We start from the raw sequence: 13239 nt of genomic DNA, 5'->3' as shown, positions 1-13239 counted from the left end.
TAAAAAGGCAGATATTTCCCTCTAGAGCTGGTGGAGGGCAAAAACAGAGCTAAAAGGTGAAGTAAGTGAATACTGCACTCACTGTAGCCCAGGTTTGGTGGCCATGAAACACGACTCCAATGCTAATGTTGCGCTGTATCTGCTGGATGTGTAAATAAGCAACTGTTTGCTAACACATTCACCATATCAACTTTATAAGGGGATAATATGTCAGTGTTGTGTTTATAGCTTGTTCCACTGTCACCTGTGGCCAAAAATACTGCTTTAAAGTTTTTCCACATCAGCCATATTTAATAGCTGTAAGCTGTAAGTTGACTTGTAACAACATGTATAGCTGCTTAGCCATTTTTGTGGCAATTTTTTTGTTTTGTTTATTTCATTAAGTTTATTACCATGCATAAGTGCATAAACTGCATATTCAGGACTGACTATTTCACTTGTGTCACAACAAACTAATGAAAAAAACAGTGTCTGATTTTTCCTTAGTTTAAAAAAGCCCTCTGACATTTCCTGGGTCAACAAACAGTCAATAAGTCAGCAGATCTTTTGTCCGTCACTGAAATTAATATGAACTGTTATACTGAGGTTTCCTTCCATCCACAAAATGTGTCACAGGAGTGAAAAAAAAATCTGCTTTGAGCCTGCGGTGTAAATCCTCCCTGACAGGACTGCTGAGATAGCTCTGCGTCCACGGCAACGCTCAGAGAACTGCCTGCCTCGCCGTCCACACGGCAACAAAGCTCACACAGCGGGCCTCGACCAATCAGGACGCTCAAAAGGTGACAGGCCTGGGCCAGGTCTTCCTTTGCTCTCTGTCGCTATGGCTGCTGCGGTTTTTTGTTTTCCTGAGAGAAAAACCTAGAGATAGAGGGAGAGAAGAGTGACAGAGAAAAAAACATTTCTTTCATTCAAAGAAGTCCAGTAAAACTTGCAGAGGGTAAATATTTACTATAATATACTCATATTTTTTGATATACACAGGTACAGTTAAATCTGAATCATAGCAGGTTCTGTGCTGGCTTGCATGAATGTGAAACTCACATTTGAGGATGACGTGTCTATAAACGTGTGATTTTCTGTGGGTGTCACATTTCTATTGAGTTTAGGCCTTTCTTATTTTGTGGTTTGCACATGTATATTCTTTGTTTAAATTTGCATGTACGTGTCTGTCTGCCTGTCTGCATTTGTCTAGACATTAGTACCACAAGTAGATATTGTGGGATATGATAATTCAACTCTGTGTAGTCATTATCACATTAGTCTGCTAATGTGTTGACATACAAATGTCATCTGAGTAAAGAGCAATCTGTTAGAGTTTGCACACTGTTCTACTTACATAGATACATGTTAGAAGCAGCAAACTTTCCAGAGCTACCACCCATCTTTTACTTAATGCCTGCAGTGATTGCAAAGCAATTCAGTAATACTAATCTACAGTTTGCAGTGGAGACAGTAAGATCAGCATATTAAACTGTCTCACAACATTTTTTACAGACTCTATAATGCACAAGTTTATTTTAATAGTGTATATAGAGATCTTTCAAGTTCAAAAAGTGCAGTGCTGGTGTACTACATAATGAATTTTAGCAAGAGGCACTGAAGTAGATCTTGGACAAGTGCCTAACAATGACTGACTTTCAATAATGCTTACACATAGTAGAAGAAGACAGTAGATTTCCTAAATGTCCTAAACTTTGATGCATTCAGCTCACTATACACTTTAAAACTTTCACTTGTGCTGTTTTTGAGTACCTGGTCTCTGTTTAGATTTGAGACTAATTGTTCACCAAGTAGTTATCCTTGGTGTGCTGAGGTAGATAAGGTCTGCAAGCAGTGAAATATCTTTGAAAAGAGACAGCCAGTCACAATGGATTTATTGTGTGTGTATCCTGAGGTGACCTCTATTCTCTCTTGGTGTCTGTATTATTGCTGGAGCCTGCTGGAGTCCATCTGGGTGCTTGGATTTGGTCGCTTCAATCCATGCCAAGAACAATACTTCTTACTCCTGTGGCCTGGCTATTCTGCTGGCATCGCTTCACTACTTCACTCTCACATTGAGTCTTGGCACCACACCCTGACCAATCAGGAGATACTGTCAAAAAAAAGTCTGCAGCCACGTCAGAGTGATAACCTCTGGTTCTGATGATCAAACTTTTTTTATTCTTTTGTTTGGTTCAGCCGGATCCGTGAAGAGAATTGGTGTTAATGAAGCCATTTAGAAAGTTACTCAAATTCTCACCTTTTTCCTGCCAAAACTAACTTGTTGACTCATTGTGAATTGTGAATAGACCTAACATAACAGAAAGTGAGAGAAATACATTTTCCCGCCACAAAAGAATAAGAATCAAAGGTGTCAGGACTGAAAACAGGCAGGAGTGTGACACTGAAATCACAGGTCAGATGGTGGATGAATGCAGGCATCTGCCTTTAAACTCAGCAGAGCAAAGGCTGCAAGACCTGCCTTAACCGGAAACGTTCACTGAAGTTGTTTTAGTTTTCTTACCAATTAGCTTTGTGTCATCTGATATATAATAATCAACCACATCAAACCTACACACAGGTTTCAAAATCAAACAAGTATGATACAATACAGCCAACTAGGCCTATAGCAGGGCACAGTTTACTCTGCAGAGTGATGCACTATTAACAGTGGTTAAAGTTACCCATCACATACAGATGAGCATAATTATTTCTCGGTACAATTAAGACATCAAATGTGAGGGTCACGTATCAACAAACCAGCCTATTACAACACACACATGCACGAGCATTGTAAATATCAACAAAAATAGTCCAGGCTACCTACAAGGGATCCAGTCCTCATCAACATCCATCACATACAATAGGCTACAGTGCTAACTGTAAATAATTGGGAATAGCCCTTACCTTAAAACTGAAGCGACCACAGATGCCTGTTTTTTTCCCCTGATCTCTGAGTAAAAGTTAGTGAAGTTTATGATATTGCGCCGCCACGCTTCGATGGTGATGACAACAATAGCATGCATGCCAGTATCTTTATTAGAGTTAATTAGTGATGAATCACCCTCATGCATGAATCATACATCAATAGCCTAATTTTACGCATGACCCATGATTATGAAGATACAGAAAAATAGAAATGCATGGCAAAAACAGCATGTTCACAATATTTTAGAGACCCCACAAAACTCCACAAATTGTGTTTTCCGGGGAGCTCATATTTTATTAAGGGGAGCCAAGCTCCCCCTGGCTCCCCTGTAGTTCGCACCCTGCCCTCCCCTGAACAGAGAATGTCCAATCATAGCTTAGCAACCGTAACTAGGCATGGCAAGCCTGTCAAACTTTGGATTTCTCAAAATGCTGAAGTGCATGGGGCTGTGGTAAGAGTGAAATTACACATTTAAAAAGTTTGGAGGGTGGTGTATTTTTTTTCCTTCCCAAACAAGACACAAGAGCCATAGTGTAAGGAATGGATTTAAAGGTGTTTATTTATTGTAACATAAGCTGCAAATGTCCGGCTAACTATATCTACAGTAGTTACAGAGCGTTACTTCCAAGATCACAGAGGCGCCCACCAGCCTTAGTCTTTTAGCATGATAAAATGTATGTAGCCATCAAGTTGCATATTTAAGAACCCTTTCACAGGTTTCTCATTTTCAGCAAGTCAGCTGGAAACGTTAACAACTCAGTTGTCATCATAGAAAAGGTTTCAATCGTAGTCGTCTGGACACTGTTTTCAAAATCAAGACATTTCGGCTCCCATCCGGAAGTCATTCTCAATGGACTCACACCATCCATTACAGCACAAGCTGGGTGTAATCCGGACATTACAACATAGAGCCCAAGAAGTGCCCACCGGCTCAGAGGGTAAGAAGAAAGAGGAATTGCATGTTCAGAATGCTCTCTCAGCTTGTGGGTATCCTACCTGGGCTATCAACAAAGTTAAAAGAGCCAAAAAAAACAGGACAAAAGGGAAACAGAACCAAGAAGGAATGGTGTCTCCATCCCTTATGTATCTGGACTGTCTGAAAAACTACAAAGGATCTTTAGACAGCACGATGTTCCTGTTTTCTTTAAACCAGGCAACACTTTAAGACAGAAACTCGTTCACCCTAAGGACAAGTTACCCACACAAAAACAGAGCAATGTAGTCTACTCAATTCAGTTCAGTGAGCAAAACTGCAAAGAACAGTACATAGGTGAGACTAAACAGCCACTTCACAAAAGACTTTATCAGCACAGACGACACGCTAACTCAGGATTGCAGAGCGCCGTGCATTTGCATCTAAAAGCTACTAACCACACATTTGAAGACAGTGAGGTGAAGATTCTAAGTAGAGAGAAGAGTTGGTTTGAAAGAGGAGTCAAAGAAGCCATTTTTGTGAAAAAAGAAAACCCCTCTTTGAACAGAAATGTTGGTCTGAGATTCAACCTGCCTACGATCTATCTCAGTGTATTATCACCATGGTCAAGCCAATCATATACTAATCAGGTACTTAACAGTGATGAGGTAGGTGCAGCCAGAAAACAATAGGCCTGATTACTGATTACTGGGCCATCATGGAAACAAAAGAAGGGCAGTTTCAGGTGAAACTAGGCAGGTTAGTTCTCAGAGTTCTCAGACCATTTTTCACAATTGAGAATGACTTCCGGATGGGAGCCGAGACATCTTGATTCTGAAAACAGTGTCCAGATGACTACGACTGAAACCTTTTCTACAATGAAACATTCCTGGACAAATGAGGGACTATACTGTCCTAACTCAGTCGTCAGTTAGCTTAATTAGCTAGCTAGCTATAGCTTATAAAATCTGCCAGCAACAGTTGTCAAATGAGAAGCAGTCTGAAATTAAGGACCCACTGTTTTAAAAATTACCACGAATTACAACGGTAAGTCTGCCACCGCTAAACAAGCAACAAGTAAGGGGGTTGGGGCTTAGCGAGCGGTCATTTCACATGACAGTAACACAATCCGCTCAAGGTGGAAGAAAGTGTAATGTTTTTGTTCCATAATTTTGCACTGTGTTGGACAGTTCATAGACATGTTGAAACATACATGACCATGCATGGCCACACAAAGCTGACCACAATAGGCTACTTCCCTTTAAAAACACACACAATATTGCACAGCATCATGTTTAGTGTTGGTTAACTGAAAGCCTCTTAAAATTTCTCTGGAGTTCCTCAAACCATGTCACTCCTGAGATGTAAACAACTCACTTGCGTGGTGGACCGAGTGCAGCCCAACTCCGTTAGACATCTCTCCCGCACCATCCAAGCTCAGACAGCGTGGGTGATGTGTGAGACGTGGTGTGATCTTTTTATTCAACATCATATAGATGTAGATGTAGATGTAAATAGATACAATTGGTAGTTTCTGTATAGCAGAAGTTTAAATAATTTATTAATCATTTTTATTAATCATTTATCATCCCTTATAATATCATTTATTATAAATTCTCAGCAAAAATGGCATTATGCCTCATAGAACAACACAATTGTTTACTGACATTAAAAAATGCCGAAAACCCTTGTCTTAATAAGCTAATTGAAAACTAATTTAGTTGTTTGTGTGGTTCCAACCATGATAATACAATACAATACCTTTTCTTTTTAGTCTCTCCTGTTTTAAAAAGGTGGCAAACATTTTCTTCCTTCAGTGAAGACTTATATGATCCCTATAAACATAAACTGACAGCTTTTGGGGGGCACATACTTTAAAGATATGTTCTTATTGGTAAGTCTAAATTGATGTTCTTTGATTAAATTAGTTCTTCTAAAAATACTTTCCGCAGATTAGAATATAATTCTTGTCGATCTTTGACACGTAGAGCTATTGCACATTTGGCAAGTCAAGTGCTCCACTGGACTGTAAATTTAGCTCATGTCCCTCAGCTGGCAAATCATCTCTTCACTCAGCTGAGACTAACAAAACATCACAGCACAGCGCGCTCCCAGTTTTCCCACGACCGTCTGTCCTCAACAGTTGGCCCTGACAGTTAGCAAGACAGGTGCACATCTTTTACTATGCTGTGCATTCAGTGTCGGCGCTGCTCCACTATAATGACCTTGACATGTAACTGAGCAGGGCGGACCTCTCTGTTTGCATTTACAGACATTAACATTAAATTGACTTATGTTTACATTGTAAAATTACAGGACTCAATGCAAGCCTATGGTTACACTATTTGAGTCTGCATGTGAAGTCATTGTGTGTTTTGTCTGGATCTTCAGTTTTGCTGAAGTATAACAAGGATTTTTATTATTATATTAATATTACTCCTGTATGTACCATAACTCCATAGATGAATGAGCTTAGGTGTCACTTTACATTCTGATATTTGCAGCTGAAACACATTACAGACCACAAATCAAATCATCAGCCGTCATTGACAGCCATTTCAAATAAAAAACAAAATACATGCTTAGCGTGGAGCTATGCCTATCGAAGCTCACCCGCTATGACTTGGTGTTTCTCACTGGAAAATAGAATTGTGTCCTATTCTTTCTTGTTGCAGTGATGCAACTAGCCCAACCTGAAACAAAACAGGTTTTGAAATTCAAGTGATAGTTGGACATTTTGACTTACGGTTTGCAGTGCTTTTCAGCAGCAAATGTCTGCACGTAGGGTTAGAAAACATTGTGTATACGCACACTGGAAACAATCCAATTTGGCATCAGTGGATCTACTAGACCAGAGGGCAGATATTGTAACACAAATAGAAAATGTATCATGAGCCAAATGGAGCAAACACCAGAGCCTCTATTGTCCCACCAGAACAAACTTTACAACACAACAAACTCTCAAACACATCTTCACCTTGGCAGCACACACACTGTTGAAGAGAGTAAAGCTAAAAGAATGAAGCTGCAGCACCATCCCATCCCAAACCCTCTGCCCAACCTGCCCTCCAACTGAAAGTTTTGACCTTGCTGTTCAAATTGCTGACTTTTCGACCTTTGCTGAAGTTTGCCTTGACCCCCGCACAAGTGCACAATGCTCCTGGCTTGGGCAGGATCGCATGCCGCAAATACCTGGAGCGTGGGTTTACTTATGGAGTAAGGCGTGCCAGCAGCGCGCACATGAGCAGAGCAGCAGCTGCCGTGTAAAGCTGCTTGTTATGAGCCTGTGATACTTTCACATACCGAACTAGCAGTGAGTGTGGATATGAGAAGTGGCACACTCAGGGGACTGACACAGATATGGGTGTAACTGATGTGTGAATGTGTCTTGTGTATGTGCAAGTCTGTGTGTTTATGATACACAAACCATAGCTGAGTGTAAGCAATGTGCAGTGCATATAGATGCATGGGATTCTTACTAAGATATGCACTGCATGTGTACGAGGGGCATGTTAGCTCGTGTCTCACTATGCTATTCACTTATAGCTCCTGAAACATTGCTGACACAACTCAAGTTTAGAGGTTTTGTTGCCTTGGCAGATATTGTCGTGCGCATGCCACTGTACCAGTAAAAGTGGGAGACGATGAGATTGTGATATAAGTGTGTGTCTGTACATGTTTGTACGATACACCCTCCTCTACATGCTCTGGCAACTTAAGATAAGGTTGGGGGCGGGGTCTCTGTAACTAGTCGAAAACGCTGATGGAAATACGATGTCTTAATGAGACGGGCAGTGCAGGAGGATAATGACAGTGATACCATTAGCACAGGGTCCTCCCGGCCACTTCAACCCCTACTCTGAGAGGAAGCCTGTGAGAAAACAATAAGGGATGTTTCCTTGTCACATAGACCATTATAATGCGGGCTGTGATAAGAGCGATAACAACCTGCCTGCCATGCTGTGCTATTCTGGGAGGAGTGGGCTTTGGAAAAACAGGATATCCCCCTTTGTTTTGGTTGGTGTTAGTTGTTTTGTGTGTGTGCGTGCGGAACAAATTTTTAATCTTTTTCATCTGTCTCACCAAAAATATGTTTTTTTTTTGTATTAGTTTTCTTAGTGATAGTGACGGGCTGTGTCAAACAGCCACATTTCTTACGGCAATTTTTTTTTACCATGTCTAGTCTGCAGAGTGGGATGTGGGTCAGAGTGTTATAGGGGTCAAGCATGGGGTTACAGCTGGTGCTGTGATACTGAAAAACTCCTCTCCTGACACTCTCTTAATAATTATGGACCCACAGTGTTATAAGTAAATAATTGAATCTTTATTTATATAGTACACTGTAAAAAGCCCTTCACTGGTACAGTTCATACAATCTACATTTAAAATGTAGCTGTTAAAATAAATGATGTTTTTATTTGTGTTTATTTAAGTCACATTTAATTAAAAAGTCTCAAGATTTTAACTCATTATTTCCTAAAATTAAACTGTGTTTTATAAACTGTGTTTTGTACAGTTTTTGTTTTTATTTTTTCACAAGTGGTGAAAATATTTGTGTTAACATTTGATTTAAACTTTAACTCTCTTCTAGAACCGGACATTATAGTAATGTACTGTATATCATCTGTGATTGTAGATTTGAATGTATTGCTGTTAAACATACCCATAACTTGATTGCCTCACACAGACTGCAGCATCAAAAATGACTGTAGAGTGGAGTCAGTCCCTCTCTGACATGGTCTCAACAAAACTGGAACTGTAACAAGTAGAACTAATCTGTTTTATCATATTGGACACTGTCTCTTTTATTTTGTATACCTCCTTTATGTCCAAGTAACCAACACTTCCTATCTTACAGATAAACAAAGACTTTGAAAGATGCTGTCCTTCCCCTTGAGGCTACATGTATGTCACAGCTGGATGGGTATAGACCAAACTCCAAGGAGGAGAAGTGGTCAGCGTAGCAAGAGTGTGTTAATGGAACGCATTCAGGTGAGGTGAAAGTTCTAACAGGGTCATATTAATAAATGATTAAGTTATTTGTTGTTGTTTGCAAAGAAGTACATTTATTTTTTGTTTACAAAATGGTTTCAAACAAACTCTGCTAATCATTATTATTATTATTATTCATACATAAGCCTTCAGTCTGAAGTATCCTTCCAAACATTTCAAACTCCTGAGACTTAAAACACTGAAAGTAAATCAACCTACAAGTACATTAGACAGTCTCAGATAATCAAACATGGCTGTTGGCCATGCGCAAGGCTCTTTTTACTGTGTACTCCAGTATGTGTGTTCATACTGTGTGCTCCAGGAGGTAGGGTATAATGTGGAGCTTAAAGTTTTGGTTTTAAAGTGGTGGATGGTGGACATGAAGATCGAGGCTCTGTCAAAGAAGCGTGAGGAGTTAAGAGTCATACTCCATGACGGCAGCAGCAGCGCGAAGCAAAAGGACAAGGAGCTCCCCGCCCAGACAGAAGCTGAGACTCTCCGCCAAGAGGTGGAGGAGGTCCACGGAGAGCTCCAGTTTCAGGCCTCAACTGGTCCAGTGCAGGCAAGAAGGCCACCACAAAACCCCTGGGGGAAGGAGCTGACTCTTAAAAAGCACCTGCAGGAAACTAACTACCATCTCCAGCAGGGAAAAGAAAAGAGGTTGATGGCGGAGCTTAACAGAGCCATCGACAGGAGCAGCCTCCGGGAGACGGAGAAGAAACAGGAGGAGCAGAGCTTGAGACTCAAGCGTGAAAAGGAGGTGCAGAGGCCCAAAGACGATATTAAAAATTTGAGTCTGTCCTCCAGAGTGCTTTCAGCTGAGCCCCTGGATGAGTCGAAAAACACTATAAATAACACTGAGGAAAAAAAAGAGGAGCTCATAAGGGACTTGAAAGAGCTGCAAGGTGTTGTTGTAGACACAGCTTTAGTGTACTTAAATACAAAAGACTCCTATATTTTCATTAGCAGGGCAGCACAAATCTCCATTACATGTATTTATAATATAAATCTACTTTTTAAAACCAATAGTAAGCATCACATAAAGAAAGCGCAAAATACAAGAATCAATAGGGTATGCAGGATATATAGTAATGCTAAAAACACAAATACAATACAAAGGTTGGGTGAGTTTTGATTTGCTGGATTCTGTGCAAAATCAGTTGACTGGGGCGTTAAACTTTGGGAACCTGATGTTTTGCCCTGGTTGGTTGCCCTGCCTGCTGCTTACACTGGTACTAACATCAGCGTTAGTGCTCAGCTACATCATACATTGCCTTGTTGGCAATTAAAGAAATTGTTTGACATTTTGGGAAATGCGCTTATTTGCTTTCTTGCCAAGAGTTAAATGAGAAGATCTATACCACTCTCATGCGCTAAGTGTGGCGCCAGAGCCAGGAGACAATTAGCTTAGCTTAGCATACACAGCTAGCCTTGCTCTGTCCAATGTAAAAAAAAAAATCTGCCTACCTACACCTCTAAAGCTCAATTATTAACATCTCATTTGTTTAAATCTGTACACAAACAAAAATGTAAATGTATCAAAAACGGTTTTTGAGAGTGGAATTGATCTTTTCATCTAACTGACAGCAAGAAAGCGAATAAGTGTATTTCCCAAACTGTTGAACGATTCCTTTAAGTAAATGTTAAAATTAAATCAATATTTAATGGAAACTTGCCTAGTTACCAATGAATATTGCCAAGATGTATTAGTCTATAAGTCTAGACAATTAGATATAAACATATTTTATTTAATGAGACATTCTCCCATGGTACTTATGTACAAGTATGCTCATGGGGTATTTTTTTCTTAATTGCTTGCTGATTTGCACTTGCTTCATGTAGAGGTGCTGATGTTGGGTTATTACCTGTGTGTCCCCTAAAAGTAAATGGTGTTGAGTTAAACAACAACATAAGTTTGGTTCTAGTTTTTCAAGTTTTCAACATGTTTTTTTCATAATGTAACAGTCATGGCACCACAATGTTCCCTGACATTATCAGAAATCACATCAGTTATTTAGTTTCAGCCCATTTTGAGGTTTTCGTTTCTAAAATGTGTTATTACGTGTTTTTATCATCATGGCATATTTTTTCTCTTCTTTTTGCACCTCCTCCCTCCTCCTTTGTCTCTCTCTGTGCGAGCGTGGAGTTATCTGTCAAGGAGGGGGAGGGATGCTCCACCACCCTGCCCTGCACTAATCCGGCCCTCTCTCTTTAACACACACTGGCAGCATTGAAAGGATTTGTTTTTCTACGTTAGCCCCATCTCTCTCCCTCCATGTCTGATCTCAGGTTACAGTGACTCTATGTTTTCCTGTCAGCTTTGTAAAAGAGAAAAATTCCCAGCTGAGACTTTGGCCTGGACAGGGAGACACAGCTGGTGCCCCCAAACCAAAGTGTTTGCCCTGTTTCCCTCAGCTGACACTGAAATTATAACCTGCCACAGCCTTTTCATTTGAGCTGCAGGATCAAAGTTTAACTGCTTTTTAAATGTGAAACACGAACACAGTTTGGTGACATTCTTATAAGTAAGTTGTTTATACATTTAGGACTATAGCTTTGCAGAATTTGACAGCTGCTCCCACCTGATTCCCATATTTTTTCACTGTGTAGATAGAGGAGATCATGCTATCTAAACAAAACCCAGTCCTGTACATACGTAATGTCTGTATTTTTGTATGGTTGTAATGTGAATACTGTAAATACTTCAAGAAAGCAGAGCACAAGGACAATCAAATAATGATACATGATGGCTTTAACCTAGATGCTGGCACTTAACGCTGATATACACCCAAGAAGATGATGTGTCCTGTGATGAACTGCTGCCGTCTACAAGGGCTTTCCTCGCCTTTCAACAAATGTACACTGGGACAGGCTCCTGCCTGCAACACTTAAAGTGAAATTAATTTTTTCAGTCTGGGCCCATTTTGACTTAGTTCATGACAGCATTTGCTCACCAGCTCTGTTGTGGAGATTTCAGAAAAGCAGACTCTCGCAAGAATGTCCAACGGTGCAAGGAGCACAAGCCTCCAATAGCTTTCCAAAAAATGTTTAATTTAACAGAAATAATCTTGAACACCTGTGTTTGAAGAGAAAGTAGTCTGCTACCAAACTACATAGCAGTTCAAGAGAAGTTAGCTATGATTGAAGTCCCCCTTGATTGTGCTGTGGCATTAAATGAAAACTGAACAGTCTGTATCTTGTCACTTTATTTCCACCAAATTTATATACATTAAAGAAGTTCTTCAAAAAAGAAAAAAATAAAGTTTAAAAAAAAAAAAGAAGTTCTTCAAGCTTCTGCGTTTTAGGGCCCAAAGTTGTAGATTAAAGCTTTAGTATGCTCCAACTAAAGTGCTTGTCGGACGGTACGAAAGCATCTGAAACCCCTCCCAACACATCTTTCCAACGTCGGAATTGGGTGGGCTGCATCCGACAATTTCTATAACTCAACAAAACCATCAATCCATTAATCACACCCACTTCACACAGTCATTGGCCAGGTGGAGGTGAGAAACTAGGTCAGGGTTTGAACTTCTCTCCTCTTTTTTTTGTTCTTTACACAATTACTTCTGTCACTTTTGTGTGTACAGCAGTCTGCAACACTATGAATGCCTTCCATAAAATATTAAAAGCATGCTCTATTATTTCCCCAGCATGCACGCAATCTACATTGAAAGCAACCCACAGCCATACACTGATAATCAAACCAGCCAGAAAGTTAACCAAGAAGTGGAGTTAATATGTTATGCAGTTTTCTACAATGGCTACAGGGATTTCCAGGAGACGTTCTGTGTTTACTTTTAGGCTCAAAGACAAGTGTTTGATTGTTTTTGGGGACGTTTTTTTGTCATGAACGTCTGTGTTAGGATAGTCTCCATGGACGGTGATGTCACCTTTGGTAGATAAGAGCCTGAAAAGACCCCTGTGCGTGACTGTCCGAGCTGATTTAAGAAACTGGTTTAGTGAGGTCTCTTATCAAGAAAAGTCCTCATGCTCCCGTTTGTGGCCATCTTTTTAATGCAAACAAACATACATACGTGCACATACACATAATCACATTGCTTGCTGCTTCCTTGCAACATAAATAAGTAGTGAAATGTGCTTATATATTACTTTTTAGTGTCCCACTTCTTTCTAAACCACTGTGTAAACAGAATAGAAACCTGAGTCACCAACGCAATGGCATAATGTCTCTCAGTGCATAGATGAGTGTGATCATTAACAACCACATGAGCCAAACACAGTGTTCTACACCAAAACCTCATCAATCACCCACAACTTTCAACCAGATGAGACAGGCTGTGGCATTTGCATTTGCAGATATCCTTTTATGCACAATGTCTGTGTGTATGAGTGTGTGAAAAGAGGTTAAAAAGGTGTGTTGGGTACGTGACAGTCTCTTGTCACACAACAGAGGTGAAACAAAATA

The 13239-nt window shown here is 40.1% G+C and overlaps 1 protein-coding gene across 3 annotated transcripts; it reads left to right on the top strand.

The window, feature by feature from the left end:
• The first annotated feature begins 816 nt into the window (after positions 1–816).
• Positions 817–12004, top strand: LOC122863380. 3 transcript variants are annotated; one of them, XM_044169834.1, is made up of 3 exons: positions 817–937; positions 8680–8813; positions 9178–10721. In XM_044169834.1, the coding sequence occupies exons 2-3, from the start codon at positions 8700–8702 to the stop codon at positions 9946–9948; spliced, it is 885 nt and encodes a 294-aa protein (XP_044025769.1). In that variant the 5' UTR covers positions 817–937; positions 8680–8699; the 3' UTR covers positions 9949–10721. The 3 variants fall into 3 exon arrangements, 2 of the variants coding, with proteins under 2 accessions (XP_044025769.1, XP_044025768.1); XM_044169833.1 differs by lacking the exon at positions 817–937 and adding an exon at positions 7584–7838; XR_006374995.1 differs by lacking the exons at positions 817–937; positions 9178–10721 and adding exons at positions 7594–7838; positions 11575–12004.
• The last annotated feature ends 1235 nt before the right edge of the window (positions 12005–13239 follow it).

The sequence above is a fragment of the Siniperca chuatsi genome, linkage group LG16 (genome assembly GCF_020085105.1).
Source record: "Siniperca chuatsi isolate FFG_IHB_CAS linkage group LG16, ASM2008510v1, whole genome shotgun sequence".
In the NCBI taxonomy this organism is placed as follows: domain Eukaryota; kingdom Metazoa; phylum Chordata; class Actinopteri; order Centrarchiformes; family Sinipercidae; genus Siniperca; species Siniperca chuatsi.
The sequence above is the reverse complement of the archived record's forward strand: the minus strand, read 5'-3'. Positions and strand labels throughout refer to the sequence as shown.

What these genes read in the sequence shown, in the direction of transcription:
- LOC122863380 (XM_044169834.1), top strand. Translation starts at nt 8,700, where the DNA reads ATGCTGTCCTTCCCCTTGAGGCTACATGTATGTCACAGCTGGATGGGT. An exon ending in TGTTAATGGAACGCATTCAG is followed by an intron (nt 8,814 to 9,177) that starts GTGAGGTGAAAG and finishes TTGGTTTTAAAG; the next exon opens with TGGTGGATGGTGGACATGAA.